Below are 23,664 nucleotides of genomic sequence, written 5' to 3'. Positions count from 1 at the left end.
GAGAAAACTACAAACTGAGCTACTCATTTAAATCATTTACACCGTTACTCACCGTTTTCACTTTACGAATTAGAAAGCGCAATTCTTCTTGCTTTTCGCTCGCAAAAGCTCGCACGTGTATTTATTAAGAAATAAAGAAGCTCAAAAACCAACAAATTCCAAAAAAGAATCAACGAAAAAAACGTTTAATTTCTCGAAAAAAAATAGCTCTTTGAATTGAAAAATCTTTCATGATTCATACTTTTTCGGATAAAATATCCCAAAAATAGAAAACTGGGCGAATAGTTTTTTTATTCCACTGAGAAAACTACAAACTGAGCTACTCATTTAAATCATTTACACCGTTACTCACCGTTTCCACTTTACGAATTAGAAAGCGCAATTCTTTTTGCTTTTCGCTCGCAAAAGATGGCACGTGTATTTATTAAGAAATAAAGAAGCTCAAAAACCAACAAATTCCAAAAAAGAATCAAGGAAAAAACGTTTAATTTCTCGAAAAAAAAATAGCTCTTTGAATTGAAAAATATTTCATGACTCACACTTTTTCGGATAAAATATCCCAAAAATAGAAAACTGGGCGAATATTTTTTTTTAATTCCACTGAGAAAACTACAAACTGAGCTACTCATTTAAATCATTTACACCGTTACTCACCGTTTTCACTTTACGAATTAGAAAGCGCAATTCTTCTTGCTTTTCGCTCGCAAAAGCTCGCACGTGTATTTATTAAGAAATAAAGAAGCTCAAAAACCAACAAATTCCAAAAAAGAATCAACGAAAAAAACGTTTAATTTCTCGAAAAAAAAAATAGCTCTTTGAATTGAAAAATCTTTCATGATTCATACTTTTTCGGATAAAATATCCCAAAAATAGAAAACTGGGCGAATAGTTTTTTTATTCCACTGAGAAAACTACAAACTGAGCTACTCATTTAAATCATTTACACCGTTACTCACCGTTTCCACTTTACGAATTAGAAAGCGCAATTCTTTTTGCTTTTCGCTCGCAAAAGATGGCACGTGTATTTATTAAGAAATAAAGAAGCTCAAAAACCAACAAATTCCAAAAAAGAATCAAGGAAAAAACGTTTAATTTCTCGAAAAAAAAGTAATAGCTCTTTGAATTGAAAAATCTTTCATGACTCACACTTTTTCGGATAAAATATCCCAAAAATAGAAAACTGGGCGAATATTTTTTTTAAATTCCACTGAGACTGAGAAAACTACAAACTGAGCTACTCATTTAATTCATTTACACCGTTACTCACCGTTTTCACTTTACGAATAAGAAAGCGCAATTCTTCTTGCTTTTCGCTCGCAAAAGCTCGCACGTGTATTTATTAAGAAATAAAGAAGCTCAAAAACCAACAAATTCCAAAAAAGAATCAGCGAAAAAAACGTTTAATTTCTCGAAAAAAAATAGCTCTTTGAATTGAAAAATATTTCATGATTCATACTTTTTCGGATAAAATATCCCAAAAATAGAAAACTGGGCGAATATTTTTTTTTAATTCCACTGAGAAAACTACAAACTGAGCTACTCATTTAAATCATTTACACCGTTTTCACTTTACGAATTAGAAAGCGCAATTCTTCTTGCTTTTCGCTCGCAAAAGCTCGCACGTGTATTTATTAAGAAATAAAGAAGCTCAAAAACCAAAAAATTCCAAAAAAGAATCAACGAAAAAAACGTTTAATTTCTCGAAAAAAAAATAGCTCTTTGAATTGAAAAATCTTTCATGATTCATACTTTTTCGGATAAAATATCCCAAAAATAGAAAACTGGGCGAATAGTTTTTTTATTCCACTGAGAAAACTACAAACTGAGCTACTCATTTAAATCATTTACACCGTTACTCACCAATTCCACTTTACGATTTAGAAAGCGCAATTCTTCTTGCTTTTCGCTCGCAAAAGATGGCACGTGTATTTATTAAGAATTAAAGAAGCTCAAAAACCAACAAATTCCAAAAAAGAATCAAGGAAAAAACTTTTAATTTCTCGAAAAAAAAGTAATAGCTCTTTGAATTGAAAAATCTTTCATGACTCACACTTTTTCGGATAAAATATCCCAAAAATAGAAAACTGGGCGAATATTTTTTTTAAATTCCACTGAGAAAACTACAAACTGAGCTACTCATTTAATTCATTTACACCGTTACTCACCGTTTTCACTTTACGAATAAGAAAGCGCAATTCTTCTTGCTTTTCGCTCGCAAAAGCTCGCACGTGTATTTATTAAGAAATAAAGAAGCTCAAAAACCAACAAATTCCAAAAAAGAATCAACGAAAAAAACGTTTAATTTCTCGAAAAAAAAAGCTCTTTGAATTGAAAAATATTTCATGATTCATACTTTTACGGATAAAATATCCCAAAAATAGAAAACTGGGCGAATATTTTTTTTTAAATTCCACTGAGAAAACTACAAACTGAGCTACTCATTTAAATCATTTACACCGTTTTCACTTTACGAATTAGAAAGCGCAATTCTTCTTGCTTTTCGCTCGCAAAAGCTCGCACGTGTATTTATTAAGAAATAAAGAAGCTCAAAAACCAACAAATTCCAAAAAAGAATCAACGAAAAAAACGTTTAATTTCTCGAAAAAAAAATAGCTCTTTGAATTGAAAAATCTTTCATGATTCATACTTTTTCGGATAAAATATCCCAAAAATAGAAAACTGGGCGAATAGTTTTTTTATTCCACTGAGAAAACTACAAACTGAGCTACTCATTTAAATCATTTACACCGTTACTCACCAATTCCACTTTACGATTTAGAAAGCGCAATTCTTCTTGCTTTTCGCTCGCAAAAGATGGCACGTGTATTTATTAAGAAATAAAGAAGCTCAAAAACCAACAAATTCCAAAAAAGAATCAAGGAAAAAACGTTTAATTTCTCGAAAAAAAAGTAATAGCTCTTTGAATTGAAAAATCTTTCATGATTCATACTTTTTCGGATAAAATATCCCAAAAATAGAAAACTGGGCGAATATTTTTTTAAATTCCACTGAGAAAACTACAAACTGAGCTACTCATTTAATTCATTTACACCGTTACTCACCGTTTTCACTTTACGAATAAGAAAGCGCAATTCTTCTTGCTTTTCGCTCGCAAAAGCTCGCACGTGTATTTATTAAGAAATAAAGAAGCTCAAAAACCAACAAATTCCAAAAAAGAATCAACGAAAAAAACGTTTAATTTCTCGAAAAAAAAATAGCTCTTTGAATTGAAAAATCTTTCATGATTCATACTTTTTCGGATAAAATATCCCAAAAATAGAAAACTGGGCGAATAGTTTTTTTATTCCACTGAGAAATCTACAAACTGAGCTACTCATTTAAATCATTTACACCGTTACTCACCAATTCCACTTTACGATTTAGAAAGCGCAATTCTTCTTGCTTTTCGCTCGCAAAAGATGGCACGTGTATTTATTAAGAAATAAAGAAGCTCAAAAACCAACAAATTCCAAAAAAGAATCAAGGAAAAAACGTTTAATTTCTCGAAAAAAAAGTAATAGCTCTTTGAATTGAAAAATCTTTCATGATTCATACTTTTTCGGATAAAATATCCCAAAAATAGAAAACTGGGCGAATATTTTTTTAAATTCCACTGAGAAAACTACAAACTGAGCTACTCATTTAATTCATTTACACCGCTACTCACCGTTTTCACTTTACGAATAAGAAAGCGCAATTCTTCTTGCTTTTCGCTCGCAAAAGCTCGCACGTGTATTTATTAAGAAATAAAGAAGCTCAAAAACCAACAAATTCCAAAAAAGAATCAACGAAAAAAACGTTTAATTTCTCGAAAAAAAAATAGCTCTTTGAATTGAAAAATCTTTCATGATTCATACTTTTTCGGATAAAATATCCCAAAAATAGAAAACTGGGCGAATAGTTTTTTTATTCCACTGAGAAAACTACAAACTGAGCTACTCATTTAAATCATTTACACCGTTACTCACCGTTTCCACTTTACGAATTAGAAAGCGCAATTCTTTTTGCTTTTCGCTCGGAAAAGCTCGCAAGTGTAATTATTAAGAAAAAAGAAGCTCAAAAAACCAACGAATCTCGACAAATATCAAGGAAATAAAAAAACGTTTAATTTGTCGAAGAAAACAAAATAGTAATAGTTCTTTGAATTGAAAAAGCTTTTATGATTCACACTTTTTCGGATAAAATATCCCACTTTATTGCACTTGGAAAACTACAAACTGAGCTTGATATTTAAATCATTTACGCCATTTCTCACCATTTGCACTCTACGAATTAGAAAGCGCAATTCTCCTTGCTTTTATCAAATGAACTTAATTAAACTTTTTAAAAAATCAAAACATCAACTAAATAAGTGTCTTCTCTTCGATCATTGACACTTAAAGCCAGCATGGCAAACTAGACGAAAAATTTTCCCGAAGTTTCTAACTTTTGCTTCGAATTTAATTCATACTAACAAGTCGAGAATTATACGCAGAAGAAAATTTTACCACCCTTCAAAGGATTCAACTAACGGTGACTAAACTTTGTGAGCGAAATAGAAATACACTGAAATCTGTTCTACTTTGCAATTGTTGATTTTAGAACCAAGATAACTTTAAACAGGCTCAAAATACACCTGCTGCACTAAACTTCCTTCCGATAAAGGCTCTAAGGAGTTGAGCCCTATGCGAGGCCTGCACATACGTCCTATGAACAAAATTTTTGCCAGAAAAAAGTCTTGCACCAGTTGCAATACACCTGCTCTCACCTGTGTAAAATCTAGCTTTCACAAAGTTGAAAAAATGTCAACGAATTTGAGAAACGAAAAAAAAATACAACAGGTTTAATTTCAAGAAACTTTTCTAATTGACAGTTTTTCCATACAGCTAACCCAATTTGAGATAATTGATCAAAAAATATTTTTGTGTTCCGCAGGGAAATCAAAAGGTATTGAAATCCATCCTCTGACCTAAAGATCATTGGCGCTTTTTCAAGCGATTACACACTTGCATTGGGAGACCGTAATTTACCTTCAATTCAGCAAATGAATTTGAATCGAACTGAAAACAAATCAAAAATCGCATTCAAATTGGAGCGTTGCCATGAGGCGACCTTCGGTACCTCACTCTATTCTATTTACTTATGTATATCTTATATAACTATGTCTTATTATCTATTCATTATAGTGCAGTAATTGACTCAAGGACAAATCTCACCAGCCTAATCGTTTGTCACTTGAGAATGTGAAACCGCCAGTTGCGAAAGCCTGAGATGTGAAATCAAGTTAAAAACATTTTGTGAATCTATTCAATCTGGAAACGTTAACTCTATATACATTATTCTATTCTATCTATTTATATATCTTAATTAATTCAGTATTCGAATTTTATAAACAAGTTTTCCCTACACCAACTGAGGGAAATCTCATGGCGCAGCCAGCAGTTCCTGTGAATGAATACAGGCCTGACCTACTCGGTATACCACCCTTTTGGGCCAAAACATCGGTTAACCCACCTTTCATTTGGGAGACTTGGGTGGGACAGTTTTTCTTGGCCGTTAGTCTTAAAGACAATATTTCACCGGGGGAGGTGCTAGTTGTTCCAGCAGAGTTGGTTGATGAACCTTACCCGAAGCCCCGGGGATTGATGAAAATGCAGCAGATATAGCCAACAGGAACCTTCGAGTTGCAGCAGCTAATAGAAGGATTGACAAGTATAATCAAGAGAGGAGGAGGAAAGGACCTCGCATTGGACATAATTGGTGTTACCATGAGGCTGAGGCGCGTCTGAAATCTTGACTCTTCTTCGCATTGGGAAATGAGGGAAAGAAGCGATTTTTGGATTCTTACCCTCAACTGGACCTCAATACGTGTTCCTTCATTGATTTTCACAAATGCTGTGAAGATCTCTTTAAGGCGGAGCGGGACTACACAGTCGAAAGAATCAAGTTGTATAATACAAAATTCATGCAGGAGAATGATTAATTTTCCTCATTCTATGCCACACTTAGCGCTCAAACCGCGTTGTGTAATTGGCCGCTCGATCAAGAAAGTGCCACGTTGAAGGACTTATTTATTGGTCGCATTCGGGATGTGGTGGTCCAACGGCAACTAATCAGAGCGAAGGCTAATCTTGATGATACTCTGCAATTGGCGTTGGAGAATGAGAAAGGGGCTAAGACATCAGAGCAATTTCAGAAATTACTCCCGCATAACAACACTATATCTACTAATGCCAGTTCTATTCGAGTCAAACAAGAGCCGACTTCTTCGGTGCAGCAATTTAAGAATCAAGGAAACAGCAGTCGAGGTGGAGGTTTTAATCGTTCCAATCAACGTCAATGTCAAAATAAGCCAAGTTACTTTTGCGGTAATCCATTTTCCCTCGAACACCGTCGGTCGTGTCCGGCCAGAGAAGCTACTTGCAATGCGTGTAAAAAGAAGGGTCATTTTGCTCAAGTGTGTAACACTAGAAAGCGACGTGTTAAAATGGTGCAACATGATGAGACACTTTCCGATCAAGAGTGTAACCTAATTGACGTAAACGGTGACAGTGAACCGGAATATGGAGTTATGGCAATTGATATTGTACAAATCAACAATGTAGAACTTTTGAAGGCAGCGGGAGGACAACCAAGGAGCCTCAGTATTCAACTACGTTCTGGCAACTCTTTCTTTTATGCTACGATGGACACAGACAGTCCTGTGTCATTTTTGAACAAGAAGACGGCGGAAATACTGATGAGGCGACTTCCAAACGTTAAGTTTAAGGACATCGCGAGATATCCAGTAGGTGTTACTTATGTTGACTATAATAAAAACCCAATTAAACTGTTCGGATCGCTAAAAATTCCGATTACGTCGAAAGGATGGAAAATCGAAAATGCGTGTTTCTTGGTGTCCGAAAATCGTACTCGGAATTTACTCGGACTGAACCTTCATGAGCAATTGGGAATTGAAACGGTGCAACGAGGACCGGCGGAAGTTAGCTTTGCGGAAGATGTGCAGGATTTGGATCCGACCTCTCAGTTCTGGAAGGAGCATTTTGTCAAAAGGTACTCTAATGTGTTCAGCAGGCTGGGGAGGTCGAAAAACTATGAAGTATTCACTAATTTCAAAAATCCTTTGATACCTAGGCAAGTTAAAAGCCGAAAAGTCCCTATCCATTTACAAGATCGAGTCACGGCTGAGATTAAAAAGTTAATCAAAGACAAACATATTGAAAAATTAGAAAAGTGTACTACGGATCATTTTGTCGCGCCCATGTGTTAAGTGCAAGAAAGACGGGTCAATAAAACTTGCACTTAAGGCTAAACCAATGAATGCTCAAATCTGGCAAAACAAATACCAAATGCCTAATATGCATGAATTGATTGACTCGGCGGCTCAAATCATCACTAGACACATCTGGGAAAGTGTGGTTTACTTCTCTTGACCTTAAATATGCTTTTAAACAATTACCTTTATCGAATCTAACCAGTAACCATTGTAACTTAAAGTATTTTGTGTGGAGAAGCAACAGGCACATATCGTTTCAAGGCTGGTTTCTACGGATTGACGGATATGCCCACAGAATTCCAAAAAGCGATGGACTGTACGTTACAAGGATTAGAAGGTGTTATCTGTTACCTTGATGATATACTGGTTGTCACTAAAGGAAAAGTCATGGATCGATTGAACGAGGAAGGATGGGCATTGAAACTTAGCAAATGTGAGTTCTCAGTTAACAAGTTAGTCTGGTTAGGGTACGAAATCGATGAAAACGGTTACGCCCCGAAATTCTCGAAAATAGAGGCTATCAAATCACTGATGCCACCGAAAACTCTTAAGCAATTAAGATCATTTATGGGGACTCTCAATCATCTTCAACGTTTCATTTCGGATTTGCATAAGTATACAGTTGCGTTCAGAGCATCCTTAAAAGCGGAGAATAAGAAATCCTTTTTGTGGGGGGAAGAGCAAGTTAGTGCTTTTCAGAAAACTTTAGACCTCATTGCAAACATCCCTAACTTGTTTCACCATGATGCCTCAAAAGCTTCTCGAGTTAAATGTGACCCGAGTCACAGCGGATTAGGAGCTTGTTTGGAACAGGAAGTGGAACCGAATATCTGGGCCCTGATAGCGTTTGCCTCTAGATTTCTTAACTCCGCGGAACTCAAATATAGTACCAACGAGTTAGAGTTTCTGGCCATTGTGTGGGCGTGCGAACATTTTCGTAGATACTTACTTGGTAAGCGCTTTGTTATCTTAACTGATCATAAGGCTATAATTCCAGCTCTCAACGAAACGTATGGCAACAAATCTTATCAGTCACGACTATCTCGTTGGGCGGATCGTCTCATTCCGTTCGATTATCAGAGTGAACATGTGCCAGGTTCCTCTCTAGGTATTGCAGACTATACGTCAAGACACCCGACTTTTGAAGCACCTTTACCGTCATCGCATGATGAATTATTTGTCATTAAATCTATTCAAGCTTTTCATAATTCTTTAAACTCGATCAGTACTCCGTCCAGACCTCAAATAGTGCCTGTGGGGCAAGTTTCATATTATAACCGATTTCGACCAATCAAAAAGTTCGGTAGTGTTGGAGGCGCTATTAGCCACCTCTTAACTAAAGCGGTGGACCAATCATTGGTTGTTTCACATCACCAATCAGATATTTGCAATCAGTTTCGTTCGTCGTCGCTAGAGGGCGTCGCGTTTAATAACCAACTTGTTAACCAATCCCTAAAGGATATGTTAATTTCTAGTCACGATTTCTCACCGCTAGAGGGCGTTAAATCATGCTCTCAGTCAATCACAGACTAGTATGCAAAATCGTAACTTTACATTCTCGCCGCGAGAGGTCGACTTTCCATGCTCTGGTCGGTTCGACCAATCACAGCTCAGTATGCAAATGAGATACGCTAAACCGGAAGTTTTTGATCAAACTCATTGTCTCCGACCTTATCTCAGAATCAATTCACGCTAAGGAAGATTCAAATAACCTCTCTGAAAATGCTACTCTTAACTCTACTCTAAATAACTCTATTACTTCTACTAACACTATCGACTTCGCAAACACGCTTGAACAAGCAAATCTCCTCAACTTTGTTGAAAAATTTTCTACCAGTTCCCCTATTTTTCGTACCTCGAGTCAACAAAGACCCGGACTGTCAAGAAATAACTATGATTCGCCGAAGCCGTATTGACCAAATTCGAGCCCGAAATCTTGCCAGGATGAGACATTCACGAGACCGTTTTGTGGTCGCTCGCGGACAGTCTACACGAAAGGCCCTTGCCCAGTTTCTAGACAAGTGCCGAAGGCAGAGGCAGAACAAACAGGCCAGACAGGGGGAGGCAATCAGAATGGGAGTTAATGCCATCAAAAATCGCAAACCACTGGTCACACCGGACAAGAAGAAAGTGGTCGGATTACCAGGACTGTTTGACGTTGACCTGCTGGTAGAACTGACAGGAGAAGACCCATTTCTCGGACCGATGAGGACAGCGATCATTAACAAGGACGTACAATCCTTCAACAAACTGGGGGCATACATGGCCCAATTCTGGACGAAGGCGGCGGTAGTGAACAATTGTGTTCTAATAGATAACAAATTGGCCATACCCGAGCAATTACGGAGTGCCATTCTGACTCGACTTCACCGTTCGCATCCTGGACAGGCGGCTATGATGGACGCTTCGGAATACGTATGGTGGCCATTTCTCAATCGCCAGATAGTTAATATCTGTGAAAAGTGCCCGGAGTGTACCTTATTTGGTAAGAATATCAAAACTTCAACGACTTATAACTCTGCTAAGCCACTACCACCGTTGTCAGCTCCGAATCCAGAACAGAATCCGACATTTTGCGGGTCCGTTAATAGATGACAAGAAGGGAAAAATCTATATTTTAGTCGCAATAGATTGTTTTTCCAAATACCCTTCGGTGATGTTAACTAAGACTACAAGTGCGAAAAAAGTAGTCAAATTTTCGCGATCGTACATTCGTAATCATTGTATACCGGAAAGCATTAGGACAGATCATGGCTCTGGGTTCAACTCTGATGTTGTTAAAGAATTTTGCAAAAGTAGAGGTATAAAACATATCCTCACAGCGGTGGGGGATCATCGAAGTTGTGGGCTGGTTGAACGGTCGATTCCGACCATTAAACGAAAGTTGGGAACAGAGAAATTAGATCCTAATTTTAAAAGCTTGAAGTCGACTTTACAACAAATCATTGACGATATTCGAAAAACCAAACATTCTACGTTAAAAATGTCTCCTTTTGAGTTACATTATGGTAGAAAGCCTAATACTGAGTTTTCAATAGCGCGTGATAATGTTGTTCATTCTCCTACTTCAGCGCAAGGACTGGAGCGAAACCTCTTAACACCGGAGCAGCGTTCAAGTAAAGACTACAGCCGCGATAGGGCCAAAGTTGTACCCAGAGGAGCTTCGCACAGTCCGGAAATTCCCTGTAGATTCAAGCTACTTTTTGGTGAGGGCAATCTAGTGGCGGAAAGTCAGCCATACAAGGCCCTGGAGAACCTCGCTAAGGCGGCTAACGTCTGGAAACAATGGAAACGAAATGTGCCTCCGCAACAGGGACACGAGCTTCTCCGCGAATTGACCGCTCGAAGTAGTGACCTTGCAAACTCGCTGAAATCGGGGATCACAAAGGGAACACTACGCTTTTATGACAACGTTCGAGACACATCAGCACCAGCCCTCTCGCATTCTCAACGAATGAATATGCCGTCGCCATCGAGGCCAAAAAGACTCTCAAAAACACGTAAATTAGAAAAACTAATTTTGCAAGATCCTCTAAGAGTCAAAATCTTTCGAAAATCGCTTGATCGAAAATCGGGAAAACCTCTATTCAAACTAGCTAAAATCAAGATTACTCGTGTTACGGACCACACTTACATTACTGACCAAGGAAAAGTCTATCGGAAAAATCACTTAAGTCTAAGATATAATTCTAACCTCCCTAAGTTTTCAGCTACGCCTGGCAGAGTGGGAGAGAGACTCCAAAGACGGATTGCTCCTCGCCCTCAATCTCAGCCATCTACTTTTCCAGTTCAGAGGCAAACCAGCGAACCTTCTAAGGGTAAAGTGATCGATTTGACGGCAGAGTCGTCAAGTGAGGACTCATTAATAACTGGACCACAGCTTGAGTTGGTGGAGGCACCCGGTTCCGCGCCTCAGAGATTGGCTCCAGCAGATGCGACGCCACAAATTACAATTGCGCAACCGCCGACGAGCCCCACTGGGACTTCATCAACAGGAGCTTTAGCAACGCCTCTTGATTCGTCCACCCAATCAAGGCCACAGACGTCAGGGGATGATTCACATGTTACAGTTCAGGATGCGGCAACTACAGATCACGCGGAGGCTACTGATCAAGCTAAGAGTGACTACCCGATCCTCCGGACGGTCAAAGAAACCGACGAGGTTTTTCGGCGATCCCCTTCGTCATTCGGTTAAGAATGTCACGGAATCCGTGCCCATCGAGTCTTTGCCCCAATTACCAGTCCGAGAAGCGACGCATACTACACCATTCATCCCAATTGTTCGAAAAGGAGCCCAGTTGACTTTCCCGAGAACTAAAGAACAAACTACCCCGTTTGAAAGAATCAGAATTGAAGAACATGAGAATAATCCTTGTGCGTAAAACTTTGTTCTATTTTGTTTTCTGGTTCGTTTGGGCCCATCCTCAACGAGTGCAATAGTGTCTTATCATTATATCCAATACTGTCAAAAATGTATACTTTGATAAATTTTCCTCAAGAGGGGGAAATGTCATGAGGCGACCTTCGGTACCTCACTCTATTCTAGTTACTTATGTACATCTTATATAACTATGTCTTATTATCTATTCATTATAGTGCAGTAATTGACTCAAGGACAAATCTCACCAGCCTAATCGTTTGTCACTTGAGAATGTGAAACCGCCAGTTGCGAAAGCCTGAGATGTGAAATCAAGTTAAAAACATTTGTGAATCTATTCAATCTTTATTCAATCTGGAAACGTTAACTCTATATACATTATTCTATTCTATCTATTTATATATCTTATTCAATTCAATATTCGAATTTTATAAACAAGTTTTCCCTACACCAACTGAGGGAAATCTCAAGCGCGTACAATTTTTCAGACTTTTTCTGAAAAAAATAAAAGGACACGCCTTAAATAAGTGTCTTCTATTCGTTCATTGACACTTATTAAGTGAATTTGGCCAAAATTAAACAAACCCATTAGCAGCCGATTTCTTAACTTCCACACAGCTAACACCACTTGCGTCTGGCTTCTCGTTAGACTTGACATTGTGTTCCTTTTTAAAACCACTGCTTTTATTTTTCATTGCCTGTCTGCTCCTTTTCTTCGACTGAAGCAACATCTGCAGATGGTTGCTACTTCCTCCTGTTGGCGTCTTTACTTTAGCTTTCTCTTTTCCAGTCACTAACTCAGAACTCTTACCCTTTTCGCCAATTTTTACTCCACCCAAGCAATATTTATCAGATACTTTCTGGTTGTGCGGCTGTTGCATATTTTTCTTGGCGGCGTTTTGATTATGAAGAGAATTTTGGATACTTTGAGTTGTATGAAAACTCGAGCATTTCTTGTCTTTGATGAGTCTGCCATATTGCGCGGACAGCGGTCTTTTGCCCCTTCCCAACACCTTAAAACAAACAACTTAGTAACTATTTTTCTTGTAAATGCGCTAGTTATGATAAACCATTTGGTGGATTTCAACAGGAAAAAATACAAATTACCAATTGAATTTGAATAGAAATTGGCATGCTGAGTAAAACTCAAACTGAAATTATATTTCATCTTAATATCGAAATGTTTTCGCAGTGATTTGCCAGACAACCTTTTGAATGTAGGAAAACTCTTACGTGATGTTGTCGTGGGAACAACATAGCTACTCTTTCATCCACAGTATGTAGACTTCTGTCCGGCTCAGCCACGTACAAAGTACCAGGGCCTCCACACACAATGCAACATGTGTTGGGCGCACACGCACAGGGAACTGGGACAGGTTGCAGTGTATTGTGAGACTGTGCAGTAATGCTAAGAGTGCATCCCATTCGTTTGCGTTTCACCCCAACAACAGCCCGCACTCTGGCAGCGCTCTCAGTGCGATCTGTGGTCCCGTCTGGCGACAGAAGCAGAGGCGGCTGCTCCACTTCAGCTCTCGGCTCCTCTTTGCGGATACGACGTAGCAGCTCATTAGTTTGTAATATCTTGAACTCGAGGCTATGCACCTGCAGAATCAGAGTGTGTAAGAGAATGTATTGAAACCCTTTGACAGACGAATCCGCATTGCTTAGATACTTCATCCACTACTCATCAACAAGAGATCCACAAACGGACTCCTGCTACTAACCTATCTGAATGTTAAAACATTTATCGATCATTCAATGCTAGTTTGCCATCTTTCGGGACACCAGAGCCTTTAAGTGGCTCGCCCTTTTGCTTTCTTCATTTCGTTTTCAACTACATTTTGCTTATACACACCTGAAAGAGGAGCCATTGCCATTTGGCCCAAACATTGCCTGTCTTCTCAGCAAACACTTTCTCGACTTTCTCTTTTTCAGCACTTCTTTCGTCGTTCCTCACTCCATTTTGCATACCGTTGGCAACAGAATCAGCAGCCTTCAAAGCATTTGCCCTCAGGTCGCTTGAAACAAAACAGATGTGTCATTTGTACACTGGTTATAATTACTTTTCTACATGTTTTTCCACGTGGGCATTCAATATGCTTTCCGCTTGCTTCTGTTGTGAAGCAAATGACAGACAGACATTTGTTAATGTAATAGATCTGACTGTGTAATCAAAAACAAACATCTGATTTTCTAATCCAATTCTGATCCAATCCAAAAACTAATCCAATTCTGCGGTTTATAAAAAATAAATACAGAGACGAAGCTGAGCTTCGCACCACTTGAAATACAACAAATAGAGGGTAAAAACAGCACGAGATTCAAAACTGATAAGAAGATGCAGCATGACGTTCAAAACTGATTTGAAAAAAATCTAGAAAAACGAAGTATTTTTAAGAAGTCCCAATGCTTATGAATTTACGAATTCAAAAATTTGGCGCCACGGTCTTTTCTATTTCATAAAAAAAGCCGGAAAGTTGTAGAAACAAGATAAATGGTTAATAAGCCGACGGAATTAAAGCCTGCAGCCAAAAAACTGAAACTCAACCGAAATATTTGGGCATAACAAAATTGATAAAAAACAATGTACTGCTGTCCACATAGTATCCACCAATTTAATATATGTATTGGAGACTCGAGACAAATATTTAAAGTTTTAAATGAAAAAAATGGCAAGACCGCAAAATCATCAAAAACTTCAGCTCTTTTAATCAATAACAATAAATTATCTGACCCCGTTCTAACATCTAACGCTTTTATTGATTATTTCGCTTCGGTAGGAACCAAGTTAGCAAGCAAAATTAACCTCGTGGAGCCAGTGATTAAAATAAAAGACTTAAGCCCATCTATTTATCTCTTTATTAGTACAATTTGTGAGATAATTGATGAGTTAGAGCGTCTGAAGCCCAAGCATACTTGTGGCATCGATGAAGTTAGTAACGTTTTTTTTTAGTTAAAAGCAGGTATTTGTTAGCACCTTATTTAACATACTTAACTAATCTCTGGTATGTTTCCTCAAAGCCTCAAGTATGCTCGGGTTTTACCTCTTGATAAAGCTGATAGCAGAATAATTATGAGCAATTACCGTCCAATATCACTTTCAAGTAGCTGCAGCAAAGTTATTGAAAAAATCTCGATTTTACAACTATCTTGAAAAGTTTGAACTTCTGTATCATCATCAGTTTGGATTCAGGGAGAAGTTTGCAACAGTTGATGCATTAGCTGATTTGACTGAAAGATTAAGACTAGGTGTTGATAAAAACATTAAATGTAGCTTCATTGAATAAAAAAAAGCATTTGATACGCTGGACCATAAAATTCTTTTGAGGAAATTAAAATGCTATGCAGTACGTGGAAATTGCTTATCAAGGCTCTGTTTTATGCCCTCTCTTGTTTCTAGTTTATATTAACGACATGCAGCACGCAGTTTGCAATTCAAATGTGTTTCTATTTGCAGATGATACAAACATATCATGTCAAACATCTATCTATGAAGAAAACCAGATAGATTTGACCAACATTTCTTCCTGGCTTTGTTCAAATCAATAAACCTTAAACTCAGATAAAAACTACTTTTATTAATTTTACTAAGAATAGAAGTGCTTCCAATCTTTCTATTGATATACTTGATTTTACTTTTCGGCCAAAACCTTTTTGCAAATACCTAGGTGTCCTTGTAGATGATAAGCTTTAATTTTTTCACCATATACCGAATGTTCAATCAAAACTAGGTCGTCACTGTGGTGTAATATCAAAAATGAGACATTATGCACCAAGATCCATCCTACTGAAATACTATATGTCGAATATCAAGCCAATAATACAATATGGCTTGCTCGTCTACGGCGGCACGAGTTTTTTTTAAACCCAATTTTGAATATGCAACGAAAAATTGTTCGCATGATCTGCTTCAAAGGAAATTTGATACCATTACTAAATTCTTTTCTGATATCAAAATACTAACAGTTCATGAGCTATATGTGTACGATTTGATGAAGTTTTGTTTATGATCATTAAATCAAAAACATCTAACTTGTTTTCTCAATTCTTTGTTTACTTTTAAAAATTTTGCCTATAATACGCGAATTTCAAAAGGTCGAACATTTGTTCCACCATTCTGTAAGGTAAAATCATGTTCTTTGACTAATATGGGGATCAAAGTTATTGAATATTATGAGTATAAATAAGCTCTTACCTGAAAATATCGGATTGATGTCAAAAAAAGAAGAATAGTTTCGTCCATAAATTTAAAGATAATTTCATTTGTGGCAATTACGAGTTGGTGCAAAACATATTTCTTTGAATTTTTATTTTTTAAAAAAGGTACCCGCTTGCTAAATGCTATAAAACAACCGTTCTAGGGGTGCGGTTCTGTGCTGAAAATGTGACCCTCCAAATCCTTGTAGTTTTCGAGATATCGCATTTTTTTGAAAATTAAAATAAAACGAAAAAACTTAGAATTTTTTTTCATATTATTTCTCATATTCTTAGTTCGTCAGCTGGAATGACAATTGGCCAAAATGACAGGACTAGACGTAATAACTATTCCTTATTGAGGGCTTAATTTTAGGGAAAAAGAAATTCTTCCCCACTATCCTATATTAATTCGAATATAAATTTATCTTTATTACTTCGTTGCAATCATAATTTGCTCAACGGGTAGACGTCAAGTAGGCACATACTGCGCCTTTTATCTACCCCCTCCATTTTGTTGATTTAATAATTAAAATAAATTGATGCTTGTATTATCAACTATATGGAGAAATAAATTCTCGTTCTTCTTCTTCAGTGTCATGTATATATTGAAGTCAAGGTGGCGTACACATTTCGGACAAAAAAACCGTGAGCTTAGTCGACAACAATAAAACCGAAAATGTATTGAGATCGATTTGAAAAAAAATGCACGGACAAAATAATGCAAAATTAGCATCGGAAGAAAACTTACCCGGCAGTAACAATGCCGAAAACAGCTGAGCAGAAACCATTCAAGCTGACAACAAAAGTTTTAAAAATTTCAAGCTCATTAAAAATACAAATTTTCCTTCTCAATCAAAACACACACAAACAGATTGAGATTCCAACTTTTTGCTCATCAAAAGGCGCAATAAGAGACTACTATGGCAATAAAAAATAGGCCGAAACCTACTAAGCAGAAAAAAGACAAAAACTGAAATCCGAAAAAAGTTTAGAAAAATTTGAAAGTAATCAGAAAAATTAAGTTCACCTCTCCCTGAAAACACACAGGCTCACAGAGACCTTTCTGCTACTCAAAGGCTCGATATGAGACAAATATGGCGATATAAAAAGGTCCAAAACGTATCAAGCCAAAAGCAATAATTCGAAAAAAAAGTCTAGAAAAAGTTTGAAACGAATAAAGATTTTAAGTTTACGACTCCCTCAAAACACACACGCACATATACAAAAAACATTTTGTTAATCAAGCGGCTCAAAATGAGGCCACTAAGCACTAATAACATAGACCGAAAAGTATTAAGAAAAAAAAATTATATCCAACATTAAAAGCAAATTTCGAAAAGCTGGCATATTTAAAACAATAAGAAGAAACTCAAAACATGCTTATTATTTGCAACAAAGAGAAAGAAGATTTGATTTGCAACAGAGACGAAAAGGTGAAAGAGTCCAGGACCAGGAGTAAGTCATTTGAGTCCTGTTTCTAAAGTTATTTACGAAAAAACTAGTACCCGATTGTAATCACATTGAAGCTATCTATAATTCAAAAACCTTTTATGATTGATAAAACTTGCCAAATTAGAGAAATCTGTATCAACGATTATTTTCACTACATGCAAAAAAATCGGAGTTTTATAACCTAATGACTCTAAAATTAAGCTCTATTTTTGCAGCATTTGCACTGTTTCAGTGAACGCGAACTGCCTTCCATTAGCTCATAGGATTCGAAGTCAGTCAAATCACAAAAAATGAGCATGAAACAACCCATTAACGGCACTATCTCACTTCATTCATTTCACACTTTTAATTAGATTTCAGCTTCCATGTGAGTCTATAAGCACGTATAACAATCACGTTTACCACTCACCTTAATACGAAGTCAGAATCACTGAGGCACTCACTGCTACAGTCACTGTCCGTTGCATCCGAATCGAAGTCGATTTGAAGAGACGCGCCATTTTCTATCCATCTGTCAAATTCCCTGTTTTCTTTCTTCTGGGACTGCAGTTGCAAGCTAGCAGATACCTAGACAATGTACAACGGTCAAAAAACATTCACTGTAACTACCTGCTACCTCCACTGTTCCTTCAAGTAAGTGAAATCCTATCAGATGCGGAAAACATTAAATGAGAACTATACTCCAGATCATCAAAATGCGAAGCGAGAAAGCGCAAAACGAATGTGCGTTCAAAACCTGTCCAATCATGAATCGGTTGAACGTTAGAGAAAAGATAGGACTAACCAAAACGATGTGAAAATTCTTTGAAGAAAAATTTTCTGAGCAAAACCTATGCTCGTGGCAATTATTCTATGATAGCTAAAACTGTCATAACACCTGGTCATGATTTTAATGAAAAACGAGCAGGACTACATAAACTTAACTAAAAACAATCACTACTACTTTTTTACTCAGGAATGTACAAAAATTTTTATTAATGATTACACAATTTATTATGTAATTACAGTTGTTTAAATTTGATTCCTAATGTAAAAATTGTAAAAAATTTTTATTCCTGATGATGCGCAAAATGTGCGAAAACGTTTGAATTAACATTTTAAAATTATTATATTCTCATGAACATAATGTGAGGCTTGAAAAAAACTTCGGTCTAGATTGAGCTTCTCCGGCGTTGCGTATTCAAGGCCCCAAAATGAAAAATCAGTCCCATAGATCCCAATACACAACCATTTTTTTTCTAGCGAATCGTCGGTTCTTTTAATGCTCTTTTAATCGCCATGTTTGAACTCTAAATTTTTCAGATGAAACTAAGCACGACAAAAGATGCCATTGAAGACACCATTTGTTAAAAGAAAATTATCGAAAACTTGACTGCATCAAAAAGGGAGGAAGGTAAAAAATTTGGATCTAGATAATTTAAAAAAAAATGAGCAATTCGAAAATTCCAGATTCCGGTTTTAAAAATAGAATAGAAGCAACATCTAGAAAACATAACTTTAATGAAATCAACCAAGATAATAACAATCGGAACAAAGATTTTAATAACCAAGACCGGGAACCAAGAACCAAGTAAAAATTTATTTTTACCAAGAGAAGGCGAATATGATATAAAACTGGGCGACACAATAGTTAATAGGACAAACGGCGAGCAAATATCTGACAATGTTCTGGCAAGGATTTGGGGGCCACAAAATTTCTGCACTGGTGGAACGTGTAAGAACCAGAAAACCCAGGCATTTAAACACATAACTAAACTAACTGGAATTAATGATTGCCTTTCAGACGATTTTGACGCAAACGAATCAGTGAGTAACTTAGAGAAAATGATTTATTTATCAAACCACAAGTTCTGCCGCAAAACTGAAAAAGGTTGAGCGGATATCAATAACAGCTACTCGTATTTTCATTGCTGCCATACTACTGACACAAATTGAGAACGCAGAAACTAATTCAGTTCCCATGGAAAAGAAATGTGTCCATTTAAACTTTCGAAGTATCATTCAAAAGCTCACGCCGGTTTAAAAAATTCTTCACGACATAGGGGAAAAACAGTTTTGGGTAAGAAGATGATATCAACTTATGGAATCTTGAACTTCTTTAGATATGACAGACAACCGGTGATGAAAAGAAGGTAGTGGCATTTTATTATATATAACCGTTAAATTGGCCCCAAAACTGAGAGACGGTTTAAACTTACTCAAAAGCGAAAAATATGGGTCACTGTGGTTTGAATGCATTTATAATTTTAATGGTGCCAGTAAGGAAAAAAGTTTATAAATTCATGTTATATCCCAAACAGAGCGAACGTAACTGAGTTTCTTGAACAACTTACTTTGAGCATTGATAACGCACTTTCTGTCTCTAACCAAATATTCTTAATCGGTGATTCGAGAGAGAAAATATGGAATCCATCATCATTCCGCATGGATTGAAGAAGTTTGGTCCAATTAATGAAACACGAGCCAGTGCTTCGGCAAAAACCCACATTGATTATCTGATTGGTGATTTTGAAATAAAAGGAAATGAATTTCGCTTTGGTACGCCCTATAAAACAGATCATAATGCGTCACTTATTTTGACATAAATTAATTGTGAAAAGAACATGCTGAAAATAACTTTCAAATTCACTTAAAATAATTAACGAAATTTGGAGTTTTGCCAAACTCTATCCGCTCTTCCTTGGTTTCAATTATGTTTTCGATGATGTTAAATTTTGTTCGTAATTTTGAAGCAAAAAAATGTGCTGAAAACGGATTGGTTCGATTCAGAACTAAAATGAAACAAAAATCACTTCTAGCTTGCCGAAATGAAAATTTAAATGCATAATAGAAAAATCATCGTCTTTGTAGTGACCAAATAGCCAAAGTGCTTTAAAAAACCAAGAAAAACAATCGCACTTTGCTATTCTTTTCTCAACACATTCCAGCAAAAATGCAAATTTATCAGTCAAACGAGGTTCCGGTTCCATCAATTCCAAAATTACTACTCTGCGTAATTCATTCAATGAAATTAAAGACTTTAAAATAGTCAATCACTTCAACTACGTTTTTTTTTTCAAATTTGGAGGAATATTTAGGCTCTGCTAAACCTCAGTTATTAAACCCAAGAACTTCTGAATTACCTATATTTAATTTTCAGCACATGACAGTGAAGCAATGTTATGATACATAGCGAGAACTGAACATCCAAAAACCTCTAGGACCCTTTACTGTACCTGCTTTGGCAATAATTGATGGTCAATCAATAATTGCGCCGAGCTTTGAGTTTGTTATCAATGCCTTCATAGACGAGAATGGTTTTCACACTGAACTATAAAAAAGCAGTTATAACTCCAATATTCAAAAAAGATGACTCAACGGATCCTCAAAATTATCGACCAATTTCAATGACCTGTGCATTTTGAAACAATTTTGAGAAAATTTTCCATGCCCAAATAACAGAACACTTGGAAAACAACAATTATGACTCCTTTTCAATTTAGTTTCTGCAAAAAAATTTCCACAAGATGCGCTTCTATACGTTAACTGAAAGTATTCGAGAAAAAAAATATTCGAAAAAATTGTTCATGCGGCTTTATTGGATCTTTCAAAAACTTTTGAGACCATTTCTCAGTATATTCTAGTTAGAAAGTTACGCTATCTTGGCTTCTCAAGAAAAACTAATACATTAATTGAAAATTTTTTGAATAAACGCATCAATGAGTCAAAAAGAGTGGAATTTTTTCGGACTGGATTGAAGTCAAAAGAGGTGTACTGGGTCCATTGTTGTTGAATTTATTTATCAAAGATACTCAAAATCGTATCTGCGATGGATGTACTTTGGTACAGTATGTACAGAACACTTGGAAAAACATCAAGTTATGACTCCTTTTCAGATTGGTTCCCGCAAAAAAAAATTCCAGATAAGATGCGCTTCTACATGTAACTGAAAGTATTCGAAAAGAAAACGATTCCAAAAAACTATTCATGCGGCTTTATTGGATCTTTCAAAAGCTTTTGACACTATTTCTCATAATATTCTAGTTAGTAAGTTACGCTTTCTTGGCGTTTCAACAAAAACTTATATACAAAAATTGAAAGTTTTTTGAATGAAAACATTCAAAGAGTCAATGTGAATGGAATTTTTACGGACTGGATTGAAGGTGTGCCGCAGGGAACAGCACTGAGTCCGCTGTTGTTGAATTTATATATCAATGATAGTGAAAATCGTATCTGCGATGGATGTACTTTGTTACAATATGCAGACGATTGCATGGTGTATGCGGCATCTATATCTTCAAATGATGCTCTGAGTCAATTACAAAAATATTTAAACGAGCTTACAGTATGCAGACGATTGCTTGGTGTATGCGTCATCTATATCTTCAAATGATGCTCTGAGTCAAAAACAAAAATATTTAAACAAGCTTGATTCCTTTTTGCTCAGAATCGGTTAAATTTAATTGCATCGAAACTGGAGTTTATAACTTTTTGTCAAAAAAAAACAGATAAGCAGAATGTGGAATCAGACCGTCTTGTTATCAATGATCATTACGCAGAGAAAAAATCTGAATGCAAATAGTTAGGTTCGATTCTAGATTCTTATCTTTCATTTCAAACTCAAGTAAAGAATTTTTTTCGAAAAATGACTCAAGGAATCAAGACCATAGATACAATTGAACACAACTGCCTAAAATATCTTCGATTGTCTTACTTCACTGTATAGTTTTATCCCATTTAGATTATGCAGCAATTTTACTGCCACAATGCGACTTCAATGATGTCTCTACAAATCTTTTATAAGAATTGAAAACTGATTTGAATTGAAATGTGTTACTTATCTATATCAATATCTTACCTATAAGAGAAAAGCTTTCACGAATGCAATGAAATTACCGACAACCAATTACAGCATTAATAATCGCACTAAACAAATAATATTTGTTAATCACTGTTCAACTGCTTCTCCACAAAAATCATTTCATCAATTCGCTTCAAAAAAATGGAACTCTTTGCCAGTGAAATTAAGAAATTTCGACAACATTACTTCAACGTTAACAAATAAAATGAAAGAGTTTTACACTAGTGAAATTCAATCTAATCCAGAATGTACACGCACAAATACAGCGTGAGTTCCGTTTTTATTCAAATGCTTGTATATCGCACTAGTTTATTTTATCGATGTTTTTAAGATTGAATTGATTTTAATTTCTCTACATTTCTATTTTATTTATGTTGTCTTAATCTGATGTTTTATTCCAGCAGTAATTTCATCGCATTTCAATCGATAAAAAAAGAGTAAATTATAAAAGGGGCCCTTCCGTTTAGGTACGGTCGTGCACAAGCTGGATAGGGCCCATACCAGCATTATATAAATACATCAATAAACAAAATTGCAGGAATTAAGTCAAGTCAGCATTTAATGCATTGTCATTAAGAGTATTTACTTCAACCGTCCCTCCTCTACAACAGCACTAATTGAATTGTCTATGATTTGCGTCCTACGCAGTGATCTGCAACCCCGTATACAAAGGATAGCTTTCCTGAGCAGCGCGAAGCTTATCTAAGTCCATATATAGTTATTGTTTCTGAGTAGCTTTCATGCCTTTTTTCACTAACTTTTCCAGAGAAAAATTTTAATCATTTGTATATTTAATTTTACTATATACTTTTTAAGCATTTATCTACATTTTTGAACTAATCTCTATTACACTTTACTGTATAGATGCTTAGACTTTTGTACAGTAATTGAAGTGTTCTTTCTTCTTCTTGAACACGTTGACGCGGCTGCGGTAGTCACTATTCTGAGCTTGAGTTTATGCTGCTTAAACAGTAAACAATCAAACCATAAATTCGTTGGCACAAATTTCAACCAATCAGAAACTTTGGGACTTATGCAACTGCTTTTGGGAGCTATGAAAAACTGGGACCAATGGGAGTTCACTTCTCCGGCCTTCTGTCAATTTGGGTTTGTCGCTATAACAATTTGAAACACAAGAACTAAGTTAAACAAACCTGTCTCGACAGCTGGCACATTTGAAGTTTCTTTAGCTTATGATGTAAACGATTCGCTCTCTTAAGAAGATGAGTAACTCGAGGATTCAAATTACAGCCATCAACGGACTTCGCGCCAGTGCAATGCCGCTTGGCTGTCTCGATTTCATATTCTGTTTCGTCGTAACTGTGAGAAGAATTCATTTGACTAGACATTTTTTTCTTAAAATTTCAATTTCATTGCAGCTAAAATTATCCCGAATCGATTGAATATTTATCCAAAACAACAATGTATACGTCGTATGTTTGACCAAGTTCAACTTATGGATCTGTCTTTCCCATTATAGCCCCCCCCCCCCAGCCTATTATCAAAAAAATTGTAGCCCCCCAAAACCTTTGAGAGAGAGAG

General features: G+C 36.3%; 1 protein-coding gene across 1 annotated transcript in view; it reads right to left on the bottom strand.

Moving 5' to 3' along the window:
• LOC134851663 (uncharacterized) overlaps positions 1-23,463 on the bottom strand; it is a gene marked incomplete at its 5' end in the record, with an annotated part of 30,229 nt that extends 6,766 nt beyond the window's left edge. The window contains 5 exon segments of the mRNA XM_063867845.1: positions 12,219-12,646; positions 12,867-13,235; positions 13,489-13,651; positions 17,692-17,849; positions 23,277-23,463. Of these exon segments, the coding sequence (XP_063723915.1) occupies positions 12,219-12,646; positions 12,867-13,235; positions 13,489-13,651; positions 17,692-17,849; positions 23,277-23,463 (1,305 nt within the window).
• Positions 23,464-23,664: the final 201 nt, after the last annotated feature.

The sequence above is a fragment of the Symsagittifera roscoffensis genome, chromosome 7, assembly GCF_963678635.1.
Source record: "Symsagittifera roscoffensis chromosome 7, txSymRosc1.1, whole genome shotgun sequence".
NCBI classification, from domain to species: Eukaryota; Metazoa; Xenacoelomorpha; order Acoela; family Convolutidae; genus Symsagittifera; species Symsagittifera roscoffensis.
This window is presented reverse-complemented; position numbering and strand designations above follow the sequence as displayed.